The sequence below is a fragment of the Calidris pugnax genome, unplaced genomic scaffold (genome assembly GCF_001431845.1).
Source record: "Calidris pugnax isolate Ruff unplaced genomic scaffold, ASM143184v1 scaffold5, whole genome shotgun sequence".
NCBI lineage: Eukaryota > Metazoa > Chordata > Aves > Charadriiformes > Scolopacidae > Calidris > Calidris pugnax.
In genome coordinates, this window is record NW_015090814.1 from 2549558 (window position 1) to 2564158 (window position 14601).

General features: G+C 43.1%; 1 protein-coding gene and 4 non-coding genes across 5 annotated transcripts in view; 1 reads left to right on the top strand and 4 right to left on the bottom strand.

The window, feature by feature from the left end:
* The first annotated feature begins 8579 nt into the window (after positions 1-8579).
* Positions 8580-14601, top strand: part of DNAJC5B (DnaJ heat shock protein family (Hsp40) member C5 beta) — a 32785-nt gene continuing 26763 nt past the window's right edge. Inside the window, exon 1 of the mRNA XM_014939604.1 lies at positions 8580-8686. Coding sequence (XP_014795090.1) covers positions 8580-8686 — 107 coding nt within the window. The remainder of the gene's footprint in view (positions 8687-14601) is intronic.
* Positions 11283-11355, bottom strand: TRNAA-AGC. Its single transcript has one exon. It is a non-coding gene; the product is annotated as a tRNA-Ala (tRNA).
* TRNAY-GUA lies at positions 11712-11800 on the bottom strand. Its single transcript is given in 2 exon segments — positions 11712-11747; positions 11764-11800. It is a non-coding gene; the product is annotated as a tRNA-Tyr (tRNA).
* Positions 13761-13849, bottom strand: TRNAY-GUA. Its single transcript is given in 2 exon segments — positions 13761-13796; positions 13813-13849. It is a non-coding gene; the product is annotated as a tRNA-Tyr (tRNA).
* Positions 14073-14161, bottom strand: TRNAY-GUA. The gene is given in 2 exon segments: positions 14073-14108; positions 14125-14161. It is a non-coding gene; the product is annotated as a tRNA-Tyr (tRNA).

Here is a 14601-nt window from a genome sequence, read left to right on the forward strand (position 1 = left end):
CCAAGCCTTTGAACTAGATTTACTGGAATGAGCTAGGAAGTTACAGGTCTGGATGGCTTCTCTGTGTCAAGCTGACCACATAAAGGCATGAGCAGTTTGGATACGCAACTGACTGTTCATTTACGGTTCGTACTTCTTGAGTCTGCTACTTTTTCCAATGCTGCAGTTGTGGAAAGATATTAAAAACCCAGCACATATTTAAATTGAGATATTCTATGTGAATAGTAACAGAAGGTCACAATATGTTCAGAGAATTCAAATATATGAATGTTCTCTTATGAATACTTAGTTCTTGTGTAGTTGGAGTTGCAGATGGGTTACCAGATGGAATACCTTCCTTCCAATATAGTTATATGTATTTAAAAACAGATGCAATGCAATCAGATTATTTAAATCAATTCTGTTATTACTTTTGAAGCCATAATGTCAGTAACTATTCTGTAACAGAGAAATGTCGCAAGAGGAATGTAATTTCTTGCTGTAGAATTGTTGGGTTTGTCAAAGAACTCAAAAGGCTTGCTCTGAAGAAAGGACCTTAAACAAATTCTCTCTTCTTTCAGAGATTGTTTGAGAACCCAATAGGTCACATGCACTACAGGTCACTAGATGTCAAGGGGTATATGGAGCAGAACTGGCTAAAAAAGAAATGACAAGAAGAACATTTTGGGACATAGCTACCTCAGAAGTACTCTTCCCCTTGTTAACCAAAATCAATCCCTGTTCCTGAGCCAGAGACCCAATGCATCTTGGCAGGAGCATCCTTTTCCACTTGCTCAGTCTTTTGCCCTTTGATTACCTTGCTCAGCTGGGTGTTATTAAGGTTGACATCACCATAGCACAATATTCAAAAAGAAAACAAAAGAGATAGATCCTACCCAAAGAGTGAAAAAACAGTACCCGCTACCACTGTGTACACCCTTTTTCAGTGTGCATATTCTCTCATCTCATCAGCCTACCTTCCATTACTCATATCCTCATGCTTTACTTGTTTTGGGTCTTTTTTTTTTTTTTTTTCAGACTGCCATTCATTCCCCTGTGAAAAGTCATCGCTTAGCAAGAGCTCTTGTTTCAGTCTCCTCACCTGCTTTCTTTCTCTTATCATTTCTGGTCAGTCACCAACATAAATTCCAACACTCTTGCTAATGTTCTTACCACTTTTTTAGCAGAACAATTACAGAAATTGTTCTGTACAGCACAGAAATTAGTGATAATGGAAATCACACTAGATATGTTTTGGGAAAAGGAGGCAGGGCCACTTAGAGCAGGCTGCCCAGGACCATGTCCGGATTGCTTTTGAAGATCTCCAGTGTTGGAGACTCTACAGTTTTCTGGGCAACCTGTGCCAGTGCTCAGTCACCCTCACAGTGAAAAAGTGTTTCCTGATGTTCAGAGGGAACCTCCTGTGTTTCAGTTTGTGCCCATTGCCTCTGGTCCTGTCTCTGGGCACCGCTGAGAAGAGCCTGGCTCTGTCCTCTTTGCATCCTCCCTTCAGGTATTTATATCCACAGAATCACAGAATCTTTTAGGTTGGAAGGGACCTTAAAGATCATCTTGTCCAACCGTCAACCTAACTGACAAAAATAGACACCCACACAACAAACAAGAAGCATCACCAACACTAAACCATACCTCCCAGCACTACATCAACCCGTCTTTTGAACACCTCCAGGGATGGTGCCTCAATCACCTCCCTGGGAAGCCCATTCCAATGTCTGATGACCCTTTCAGTGAAAAAATTGTTCCTAATATCCAGCCTGAACCTCCCCTGGCGCAACTTGAGGCCATTTCCTCTTGTCCTGTCGCCTGTGACTTGAGAGAAGAGACCGACCCCCACCTCTCTACACCCTCCTTTCAGGGAGTTGGAGAGAGCGAGAAGGTCTCCCCTCAGCCTCCTCTTCTCCAGGCTGAACACCCCCAGCTCCCTCAGCCGCTCCTCATAAGACTTGATTCCCCTGAGCATTCCCTTCTCCAGACAGAACAGTCCCAGCTTTCTCAGCCTTTCCTCAGAGACATCCTCCAGACCCTTGTCCTTTGGACAAGGACAAGGACAAATTGTCCTTTGTCACACTACTCCAGTAAGCCCATGTCTCTCTTGTACTGCAGGGGCCTGATCTGGACACGATACTCCAGGTTTGGCCTCACCAGTGCTGAGCAGAGGGAAAGGATCACCTCCCTTAACCTGCTGACTTAAGTGCATCAGCAAGATAATTTATTTGTCCCCAAATTCCTCTGAGTAAAATCTGAGATTTTCTTTCCCTGTCACTGTTGGCAGAAAGAGTGAGAAGCTGTAGGTTCTCCACAAAGGTCAAGAGGGCCCTGTCTGACCACTTGTAGCTCCTTCATGCTTTGATGATGTCAATATTAACGCTGCCAGATTCAACAAACTAAGAAAACAATCCAGCTTTTAAAAATTGTCCTTCCTTGCCTTGGAAGCTAAAAATTCACGCTGCTGTTGAGCAATGATGCCAGTCCTTTCATGCATTTCAGCTCCAGGCTCTTAGTTCCTGAACTTGCTGTGAGCCAGGAAGAGGAGGGAGCGGTGGGAGGAAGGACCGAGAGTGACTCAGAGTTCCTCAACCCTGAGCTCCTCTTTGGTGTAACCGTAGGCTTCTGAAGCAACCCTGGACCTCCTGCGCTGTCTGGGCCGTGTTTCAAATTTTTATAGGCTGATAGGCAACTTTACCTCTCCAGACGTGTTCTGATTTGTCTGCTGTGAAATGCATGGAACATATAAATGAAATATAAAGGGCAAGTAAGGCCTTTTAGGTATAAGGTCCTTTGGGAAAAGGACTGCCTTTTAGTTTTGCATTGCCTGCAACAGTGAGGTTGTGGGGCACTATTAGGTGTTCAGGACTGCCTTTTAGTTTTGCCACAGTGAGGTTGTGGGGCACTATTAGGTGTTATGATACAAAAAATAAAAACTAATGAGAACACTGGATAGGTATTAAATCATATGTTTTATTCTTCTAAATTATATAGCTGATCTGACAGCTATTTAGACTGGAGATTAGGAGAGGGTTCTTCACTGTGAGGGTGGTGGAGCACTGGAACAGGTTGCCCAGGGAGGTGGTTGAGGCCCCTTCCCTGGAGATATTCAAGGTGAGGCTCGACGAGGCCCTGGGCAACCTGGTCTAGTTGGGGGTGTCCCTGCTGACTGCGGGGAGGTCGGACTAGATGACCTTTGGAGGTCCCTTCCGGCCTGGACAACTCTATGATTCTATGATGACAAAAGAGTTATTACAATTCATTAAAGTTTGAACCTTTTAAAGATTCATTAGAATGTGCTTAGGGTATAGAATCCCCAAAGGGAAAAAAACAATAGATTTGCAGAGATAGTGTTCATTTTGGTGTACTTTAGCTTTGGGACAACAATTTCTTTCAAACGAAACAATTGTGCTTGTGAGAAAAGCAATGTAGGTTACGGAGCAGCATGAGATCAACACACCAGAGGGAGCTGTGTTCACACAGAACTGTAGGTCTAGCTTTGTGACAAGATTGCAAAACAGTGAGATTTTTCTTGATAATCGGATGAATGTAAATACAGAGGATTTTGGTAACCTCAGAATGATTTTATTTTCTTATTTTTATGGTTTTTTTCCCCCTTCATTTCTTACCATTAAAAAGTGTGCTTTTTGTTTTGTTTCGCAAGAATGATGAAGTCATTTCAAAGATTATAATGCAAAATGATTGAATTGTCTGGTTTGTTGTGTACATATGATGTAATAAATAGAATTATCTCTACCTACTCTGTTGTTAATGTCCTGGAAAAGATACTTTGACAATGCTACTTTGACTTCTCATAACTATGAAAAACACTGACAGTTTAGGTTGAAATGTGCCTTGCCTTGTTCCCATACAAGGCTGAAATTTGAGGAAATGTTTGAAATTAAAGAATATACCTAGAAACAAGAGAAATGTTAAAATCACAGGCTTCACATTAAAAAGCACCCACTTAATTATTTTTGATCAGCCGTCACACTTTCGCTTCCTTTTTCATAAATAGTGTTGTTACATCATTGTTGTTAATTATGCTTGGGTTTTGGGTTTGGGTTTGGTTTGTTTGGGTTTTTTGTGGTTTTTTTGTTTGTTTGTTTGTTTGTTTTGTTTTTTTTTTTTAAATTGATTTATAATTCGGTGGCAGCAGTTTAATCCAAGCACAAACTCACTGACTCTTGCCAAAGCAGACTTCACTGGGTTATGGGGCTCCCTGAGTCCATTTGCAGGACTTTAATCTACATAAAAGTAGATTATTTTACTGGGTGTACTGGGTGTTTGTGGCAATATTCCAGAAGTGAGGTGCTTTAGGAAGGCCCTTGTGGGAGAAGATCAGGGGCTGGATACAGCCGGCTCCACAACAGACCCACTGCATGTCCCGGATGGAAATGTTTGATACAGTTATGATTTAGCAGCAATTCAAAATTTATCAATGATGTAAGGTAGATCAAGAGATTGAAATTTTACACACGTGTACACACAAGTATCTGGTTGCTCAAATCAGGTATTTCTGAACAGCAGACAACTTTAAAGAACTGACACATACTGCTTCCCTGGAGACCAGGTTGCTCCAAGCCCCATCCAGCCTGGCCTTGAACCCCTCCAGGGATGGGGCAGCCACAGCTTCTCTGGGCAACCTCTTCCAGGGTCTCACCACCCTCTACAGCAAATAATTTCTTTCTAGTATCTAATCTAAATCTCCCCGCTTTCAGTTTAAAACCATCAGAGGAGCTCCATCAGAGTAAGAGAACACACCCTACATCCTCTGTATTGAAATAAAAATTTACAAGAACTCAGGAGGAGTCCTAAAGGGACTTCTTCAGTTAATCGTGTTCTGGAAGAGACTATATAGTAAACCTAAGCCATGGCTGTTCTCAAAAAAGTGAAGTTTTGGGGAAGACTGTTGTATCATTAAACAGATTTGCATGGGAGGAAAAGGCAAACTGAAGACTTGGTCAAAAGTAAAGCACAGAAGAACAACTGACTAAATACACAAATGTCCCATATTTTTTGGTGTCATTGACTCTTGGATATATCAGCCTTTGGGCTCATGAATGTTTTATTCGTTCTTTCATAGGTCTTCCTGAGAGATAACCAATTGGATACTGGACAAACAAACAAAAAGAGTAATCAGACTCCACTGACCTGCTTACCCTTGATTGTGAAGGATGAAAAACAGCAGCCGCTTTCCGTGGAACCGGGTTTCTCCTGGCACTTGCTTCTTTCCTTTTGGATTATATTGGCTTAAAGACATCAAGATATTGAACTGATCATGTTGTGAGTTTGTACACACCAGACTGTGTTCCATCGCTTTTTGAAGCAGGTACGTTATTGGAATCACCTTGCCTTATTTCTCGGTGCAAATCCAAATTAATGATGGGTATGGTAGAAAAAAGGCATATTAATACAGCCCCTGTATAAGATAGTTAATTCTGGGTAGTATAACATTTGTATAGAAAAAATTTGAAGTTAACTGGGGTGCCATTCTCTTAGGAGATGTGAAATTGTTATCAGAATTTGGATTGTCTTTTAATACATTTTATTTTTATTCAAGGAGGAAAACAGTATTTTCTTGACTCTGAAACAAAACTGCATGGCTTGGAAATAGGATTCTAATGTAATTTTAGCCATCAGGAATGGATCTTGTACTAAAATTCTAACTGTTGTATCTTCCTTAATAAAGAGAGCATGACTTTAGTCTAGAGAAGCGTCATCTCATTGTCCTTTCAGTATTTTATAGGACTGCTTTAAACAAGTGAGAAATAACTTTGAGTAGCTAGACCTTCAAGGTGATTAATCACTAAGAGACTGAATAGGCTCATGAGTTTAAATTTCTGTAGCTGACTGGGTTATTAAAATTAGTTTATGAGAAGTACAAATTACATGACTATTTAGTTCTTCAGAATAAAATCCACCATAACTTTAATTTTCTTTTATTCATCAGGGTTAGCATGTAGCTAATCAGCATTATGTAATAGAATTTTTAAATAACGCTGTGTATCTGTGACTTCATACGGTTGCCTGCCATCATCTTGTGTGTTAACAGATTTGATGTGTCTTGCATGATTCTAGTGTGATCAGGATAGATCCCAGGATTATGTTAAATTTGACCTGGATATACTATTATTAACAAGTAGAATTGTAGCTACTGCGGGTGGTAAAGTAATATCAGTAAGCTTATATATAATTTCATTCTTAATTGTTAATTACAAATGAAAGTTCAGTTTAGTTGATGGCTTGTATGACATTTAAAAGTAGAAAGGATTTTTTTTCAGTAGATCACAAGATCCTAAACCATGTGTTAGGTTATTAGAAAAAGAAAACATCGAAGTAAATATGAATAAATTTAGGTATTTTAGAAAAATCAGATACTGTGTGCCAGAATTACTTGGTTTGTTATATTTCTGTGTGTACTTACGTGGTATTTGATTTTCTTTTTGCTACTGATCAAAGCTGAAGGGCTTAGAAGTGTTACATGGCTGGTTCTGAACCAAAATGTGGTCTACTAAATAATACATGAATAATGGCAAGATAGTGTTTCCAGCTCAGCAGTGAGAAGGGTGAAAGAGCAGAGTGGGTAGTCTTACCTAACAAAACAGGTTCTCAGAAATTTTTCTTACGGGGCTGGGGCTACAGCTCACTTTTAGGCTTTTCCTGTGATGGCTTCTCAACATTTGGAGAAATAAAGAGGTTGTGGCAAGAGTTGTGTTGTGGCAAGTCTACCATCAAAGAGCTGCAACTTTCTATTATGAATGATAGGTATCTATACCCGGTCTTTTAAATGATGGTTGGTATGAGTTTCTTCATGTCATTGCCTATCTTTAACTAGGTCTGCTTTAAAAACGTTTGGTTCTTCAAATCCAGAAGGGTGAACTACAAACTGTAAGGAGGTAGTAGAACCTCTCAGTGGAGAATTACTTGTTTGTCTGCTTTGCCTTTGTGATGAAAGAAGGAATGCAGGATAGATCTGAAGTGGACTAAATCTGTCAGCCTGTGCTTAACCTTCATTGGCATGGTACTGTAAGGGCACCTTGTTAAATTTATCACAAGCTCATGAATTTGGCCCAAAGTCTTGTATCTCAAATAAGATAGAACCCTGATTGATGCTGGCAATGGGCCCTTGTGGCCAAGAAGGCCAATGGTCTCCTGGGGTGCATTAAAAAGAGCATGGCCAGCAGGTTGAGGGAGATCATTCTCCCCCTCTGTTCTGCCCTGATGAGACCATATCTGGAGTACTGTGTCCAGTTCTGCCCCCCCACCCCAGTTCAAGAAGGACAGCGAACTGCTGGAGAGGGTACAGAAAAGGGCCACAAAGATGATCAAGGGAATGGAACATCTCTCTGATGAGGAAAAGCTGAGAGACCTGGAGCTGTTTAGCCTGGAGAAGACTGAGAGGGGATTTCATCAATGCTTACCAATATCTAAAGGGCAATATCTAAAGGGCGGGTGTTAGTGGATGGGCTCAGGCTCTTCTCATTGGTGCCCGGTGACAACCAATATCTAAAGGGCAGGTGTTAAGTGGATGGGCTCAGGCTCTTCTCGTTGGTGACAGGACAAGAGGAAATGGGCACAAACTTGAACATAAGAAGCTCCACCTAAACATGAGGAGGAACTTCTTTCCTGTGAAGGTGGCAGAGCCCTGGAAGAGGCTGCCCAGAGAGGTGGTGGAGTCTCCTTCTCTGGAGACATTCAAACCCGCCTGGACACGTTCCTGTGCAACCTGGGTGACCCTGCTCTGGCAGGGAGTTGGACTAGATGATCTGCAGAGGTCCTTTCCAACCCCATATCATTCTGTAATTCTGTGATAATTATGCAATAAACACTTGCTTTTATAATACTGAGGTCCATTCTTGGTGTTTAGTGTCATTACCTGGGTCCTGGTTCATCCCTCCTGTCCTCAGGCACAGCTGAGTTGGGAATGCAGCCATCTGAGCAGTCTGTAGAGGTAATAGGTGTTTGGTCAGTTGTCCTCTGAGTATGAATCTCTGTCTGTTGGCAATACAAGGAGTCTAATTTGATGAAGCTTCAAACGTAATCGCTCATCTTGAACACCTAAAATTAGTTAGGCTGAATCTGAATCAGTGTGTTGAGAAAGCAAAAATTCACCGTGTTGCATTAGGTTGTACTGAGAGATACAAAGCTCTTACCCCTGTGCAAGAAGCCAATAGCCTTAACAAATAGAAGAATTATTTTTCTAAAACTTAGGAAAGATAGATGTAACCAAACACAAATAAAACTAGGTGGAAATACTATGTGCAGGCAATAATGCTGCAGGAAATTTAGCCATTCATTTTGGTGAGAGCAACATCAAGCCTTTTATATGAACAGTGACACCTAACACAAGAGCTTCTGTTCTTTGGTTTTTGCTTTTCCATTTTCTCAAATAATTTTGAAACATCTTAAGGGATGGAAGATAATTTAGAGGATATTTTATTCTCGTTTCTCTTTCAGGTATTTTTAACCTTTTACTACCTGATTAAAATCTATTAAAATGAACAATTAAGAAATATTCTCCAAATATACTTGTAGTCCCTGCTGTTTTAAATTCTGTTCTACATTAGCAGCTTTGGTAATGCACTGCTAACATGGCTGAGCAGAGGCAACGTGCTTTGTCAACATCGGGGGAAGCGCTATATGAAATCCTGGCCCTAGAGAAAGGAGCGACACATGATGAGATTAAGAAGTCCTACAGGTATGTAAAATGCACCTTGCAACATGTCTAAAAATGCTTGTGTCTCCGGCATGATTGTGGTGGTAAAACCTTATGAGTTACCTGCACTGTAGACATTCGTTGTCACAATTACTTATTTTTTTTGCACTATGAGAGATTGAAAAGAATCAGAGATGATGCAGCGTGAATCTATTGATTTAATCCCACAAGAAATCTGTGTGCTTCATCTCAAGTGTTTGAATCGAGTGTGAATCTATTGATTTCATCCCACAAGAAATGTGTGCTTCATCTCAAGTGTTTGAATCGAGCTGAATGAGAGGTTGGACTGTTGGGATAAAACAACACAGACCATGCTTGCAAAGTGCAGTCTTTTAACACTGCACCCAGTCCTTGTCTCAGCATCTTTTCCTAAGGTATGTTGAAAAGTAAAGCAAATGCAGAAAAGTGCTATAATAACAATTCAAGAACTAGAGTAAGAGATATAAGGAGTCTGATCAGTTTATCTTGTCATGAAAAAAGAAGAGCAATAGATTATTGGTTATAGTGTGTAATATTTTTGAAGGGGAAAAATGCCGGAAAAAGAAGAACAATAGATTATTTGATTATAATGTGTAATATTTTTGAAGGGGAAAAATGCCAGGTGTGAGAAGATGCTTCACTTCAGGACAAGAGGTAACGTGCACAAACTTGTTCAGATGGAACTTCCTATGTTCATGAGGAGGAACTTCTTTCCTGTGAGGGTGGCAGAGCCCTGGAAGAGGCTGCCCAGAGAGGTGGTGGAGTCTCCTTCTCTGGAGACATTCAAACCCACCTGGACACGTTCCTGTGCAACCTGCTCTGGTGACCCTGCTCTGGCAGGGGGTTGGACTGGATGATCTCCAGAGCTCCCTTCCAACCCCAGATCATTCTGTGATTCTGTGATTTACCTTATGTAGGCACGTATAACCAAACTCAGTGCTTGGAATCTAAAAGCAATTTGAGCTGAAAAAGAGGTACACAGTTTCCATAGTGAGCATAACCAACCGCCAAAACATACTGGCACAGGAAAGTTATCAAAATGGTGAAAAGTATTTTATTGTTGTAACAAGACCTAGAAGTAAGACTAGAAGATTTTATGGGTCATTTTGCTCTTAAATCTGTTCTGCTGCTATTAAAAAGAGAAAGAACTTTAAATGTCACGAGTGAAATAGATGTTCTGGACATCGAAATATGCCAGGCGTGTACTTGCAGGTTTAATAAATACAGTAAACTTTTATGACAGCATCACTTTGGGTGTTGTTGGTTGCGCTGTATTGCCAGTCAAACTTTAACACAACTTGCCTTTCCGATCAAACGCAAGGATATATTCGAACGGAAAAAGAAGTTACGAAATAGATCTACTTGCATCATTGTTTAGTTTGAATTTTGCTGGGACTCTTTGTTGTTTTCAAACAAATTGCATCTCTCCCACTTCCTGTTCCTAAAGGTGCATATTCAGTGGAGGTTGGAGAAGTAGCGAATGCTCAAACTTTTCACACAGCGGAAGGAAAGCTGTCGACATCTCATGATGCTGTTGTCTTGCATAACTATACCACGGGGAGATAAACTTACTACAGTATCAAATTCACTCATGACTTGCACCTTCTGTGTCCCTGTAGTACAGCCTGGCTGCAGAAACCATCTTCTGTACCAAACCTCATGTTTTTCCTATTGCTTTTACATTTAAATTTATGGACAGGAGGCCTTCTTTAAGCCCCAAAGGAGAGAGTTGTCATGGAAGAATGTAGAATGGAATTAACTATATTTCATGCTGAACATGGAGAAGGATGATTTACGCAGTGATCTATGGTAACACTGATAGTGGTGCTTTATCCATCTTTATTAGTAATTACAGCAAAAAAAAGGCTGCTTCTGACTAAAGTGGAAATGTCAGAGGGATTCACTTTTAATGGAGTAGCTGTAAATATTTGCAAGATAAAATGATGAGTCAGTCTCATAGATTTGCTTTAATTATCTTTTAATTTATGCTAATCCAAAAATCTGCCGCTGAACTGGTATTCTTTAGTAGAAGGTATAAAACCAGCAATACCTGATTCTGAGTTTCCTGCCATTATTAATTAAGTCAGTATTAATTATACTACCACAGCCCAGGGCAAAATTTACTTTTTAATAAACATGACAGAGGTACCTCTATGTGCTTTTATTTGGAGTTTGGCACAGTCTAATTTATCAAGGAGTAAAGCTAACAGGCTTCTAATCAGCAGAATTTCAAAGGAGATCTATTTAAGTTCAATACGCTGCAAAAATAATCTGTAGAAACTTTTTTTTTTTGGCAAAATAACTGAAACTGTACTCTGGCTAATGCTTTGAAGTTTGAGAGTGAAGTAATATCCAAAGAGATACTGTTGTTTCTTACGTTTTCTTAAGAAGTACAGACAGAGGACACACTGGTGGTTGGGAGCAGCACAATGACTGCTAATTAATGACTGCCAAGGAAAGAGTAATAATTCCTAAAACATGCTTACACCAATGGCCTGTGCTATTCCTGATAGAGCCCTCACTGCTCTCCTCTGGGCACACAGTGAGCTCAGACCCCCCATGTAAGACATTGTGTGCAGACAAGGGGAGTGAAAAGCCTTGGAGAATGCGGGCATCGATCCCACTGCCTCTCGCATGCTAAGCGAGCGCTCTACCACTTGAGCTAATTCCCCAGCCCATGGCCTCTGCCTGAGGTCCTCTCCCCTCCCAGGAACCCACCCCTCAACCAGGCTGACCTGCACCCAGAGCTGGCCTTCCCATCAGACTCGCTCCCACACCCAGCGCCAGCCACCTACTCACTTTCCTGATGGAGGTGACCCATGAAAACTCAAGTGGTCAGCACCACCATCCTTGGCCAAGGGTTCACCCAAAGCTTCCTTGGCCAAGGGTTCACCCAAAGCAGCCTTGGCTGGTTGTCTTCCCACCTCAGGCAAGAGCTCAAGGCTGGGCAGCCCTTCAAATGGAGCCACCCAGGCAGGGCCAAAACTGCAGAGGGACTGGAGGGTGTGGTGGTGGGGCAAAAGGTGACTCCTTCGAGCCGGAGTTGAACCAGCGACCTAAGGATGGCCGTGCAAGGGAGCCTACAGTCCTCCGCTCTACCAGCTGAGCTATCGAAGGGATTACAGGGCTCTGTCCAGGACCTCGCCCATCACACACTCATCCAACACTTCTCCAGCCAAAGCACACAATGGTGTCTCTACTCCGACTTAATGATTCAACAGACTCAGCTCCAACATCACACCACCTTGCTCAAACCTTTAGACCACCAAATCATCCAAAACCAAAACCAGAAAAACTCCACAAGCTCCTCCTACGATGTCGATTACAGTTGGAGGCTTTTCAGGGACAAGAACAGTTTGCCTGTATCCTGCTGTAACTTCTCTTTATCCGATTTCCCTGAGCTGTCTTCTGCCCTCTGTTCAAGCCCCAGACAACATGAAAACATTTCTTCTACTCGGAAACCTACTCCTAAGTGCTGAAAGGTCACGTGCAAGGCCTCTGAACCTCCCTTTCTCCAGGCTGAACATGCCCAGTGTCCTCAGCCCATCCTCACACAGAAATCCCTCCATTCTCTGAGCTTATTGGTATCCTTCAAGAAAGGTTGCTCCATTTCATTGCTATCTTTCCTCTGTGCTGGAGCTGTAATCTGGGCACAGTACTTGAGATGACATTTGATGTCTGTCAACCAAAGAGGTAGGAAATAAGGTCCCCTGTAAAACTGTCTGTGCTGCTCTTCTTATACACTGGGATAATTATCCTCTCTTTGCAACTTCTACAGCTGCAACACGTGCCCGTTGCCAGAGAGGACATGGGACGAAGAATGAAAAGCCTTGGAGAATGCGGGCACCGATCCCGCTGCCTCTCACATGCAAAGCGAGCGCTCTACCACTTGAGCTAATTCCCCAACCGACAGCCTCTGCCTGAGGTCTTCTCCCCTCCCAGGGAGGTCTCTCACCCAGGCTGCCCTGCAGCCAGAGCTGGCCTTCCCAATGGACTCAGTCCCACACCCATATCCACCCACTCACTCACTCACCCCAGTGCTCAGAACCACCATCCTCAATCAAGGGTTCACCCGAAACTGCCTGAGGTTGTCTTCCGAACTCGGGCAAGAGCTGAAGGCTGGGCAGCCCTTGAAGAGTAGACACCTGGCCAAGACCAAAAGTCAGAGGCACTGGAGGGTGTGGTGGTGAGGCAAAAGGTGACTCCTTTGAGCCGGAGTTGAACCAGCGACCTAAGGATGGCCGTGCAAGGGAGCCTACAGTCCTCCGCTCTACCAGCTGAGCTATTGAAGGGATTGCAGGGCTCTGCCTGTGACCTTGCTCATCACACACTCATCCAACACTTCTCCAGCCAAAGCCTACCATGATTTCTGTACTCCAAGACACTTATAATTACAGACTCAGCTCCAACATCACACCACCTTGCCAAACCTTTAGACCATCAAAGCATCCAAAGACACAAACACAAAAACTCCACAAGCTCCTTCTACATCGTTGTCTTCAGCTGGACGCTCCTCAGGGACAAAACAGCTTCACCATATCCTGCTGCACCTCCTCTTGTTGGTATTACTTTTGCCTTCTGGTCAAGCAGCAAACAAAATTACATTTCCTCTGCTCAGTAAGGTTCTCCTAAGCACTGCAAGGTCACATGTATGCCTTCTGAACTTCTTACGCCAGGCTGTACATGCCCAGTGTCCTCAATCCATCATCATACAGAAATCCCTCAATTATCTGAGCCTCTCAGTGGCCCTCCACTGAATTTGCTCCATTTCAGTGATACCTTTCATGTGCAGGGGACCTGTACTCTGGGCACAGTAATTGAGATGATCTTTAACGAATTGTCAAGCAAAGAGGGAAAGAGTAAGGTCTCCTGTAAAAACTCCCCTGCTGTTCTCACTACTCTCCGGATGTTATTCTAGTCTTTGCTGACTGGGGGCATTCCATGCTTCCAAAGACCCCAAGATGACACGGGACCAGGCAAAGGGCCCGCTGAAGGCTGAGCAGCCCTTGAAGGGATACCCGGGCAGAGCCAAAACTGCAGAGGGACTGGAGGGTGTGGTGGTGGGGCAAAAGGTGACTCCTTCGAGCCGGAGTTGAACCAGCGACCTAAGGATGGCCGTGCAAGGGAGCCTACAGTCCTCCGCTCTACCAGCTGAGCTATCGAAGGCCCACATCCACCCACCCACTCACTTCCCTGATGGAAGTGACACCTGAGAACCACAGGGCTCAGCACCATCATCTACTGCCCAGGGGTCATCTGAAAATACCCTGGCTGGTTGTCTTCCAAACTCTGGCAAGAGTTCAAGGCAGGGCAGCCCTTGAAGGGGAGGCACCTCAGCAGAGCCTAAACTGTGACTGGAGGGTGTGGTGGTGAGGCAGCAAAAGGTGACTCCTTCGAGCCGGAGTTGAACCAGCGACCTAAGGATGGCCGTGCAAGGGAGCCTACAGTCCTCCGCTCTACCAGCTGAGCTATCGAAGGAATTACAGGGCCCAATCCAAGACCTCGCCCATCACACACTCATCCAACACTCCTCCAGCCAAAGCACACCATGATGACTCTATTACAACATCCTTATTGAAACACATGCAGCTCCATCATCACACCACATTTCTCAACCCCTTAGCCCATCAAATCAGTCCAGCTCCAAACAGAAAAACTCCACAAGCACCTTCTACGTCATCATCTACAGCTGAACTCTCCTGAGGATAAAAGGAGCTTACCATATCCTGATGCAGATTCTCTTCATCCAATTCCACAGTACTTTCTTGCTTGCCCCCTGGTCAAGCATCAGACAACAGGACAACCCTCTGATCATCTTGGTGGCCCTCCACTAAAGTTGCTACATTTCATTGATGTCTATCCTCTACAGTGGAGCTATAATCTGGGCACAGTACTTGAGATGACCTTTGAGGTCTGTC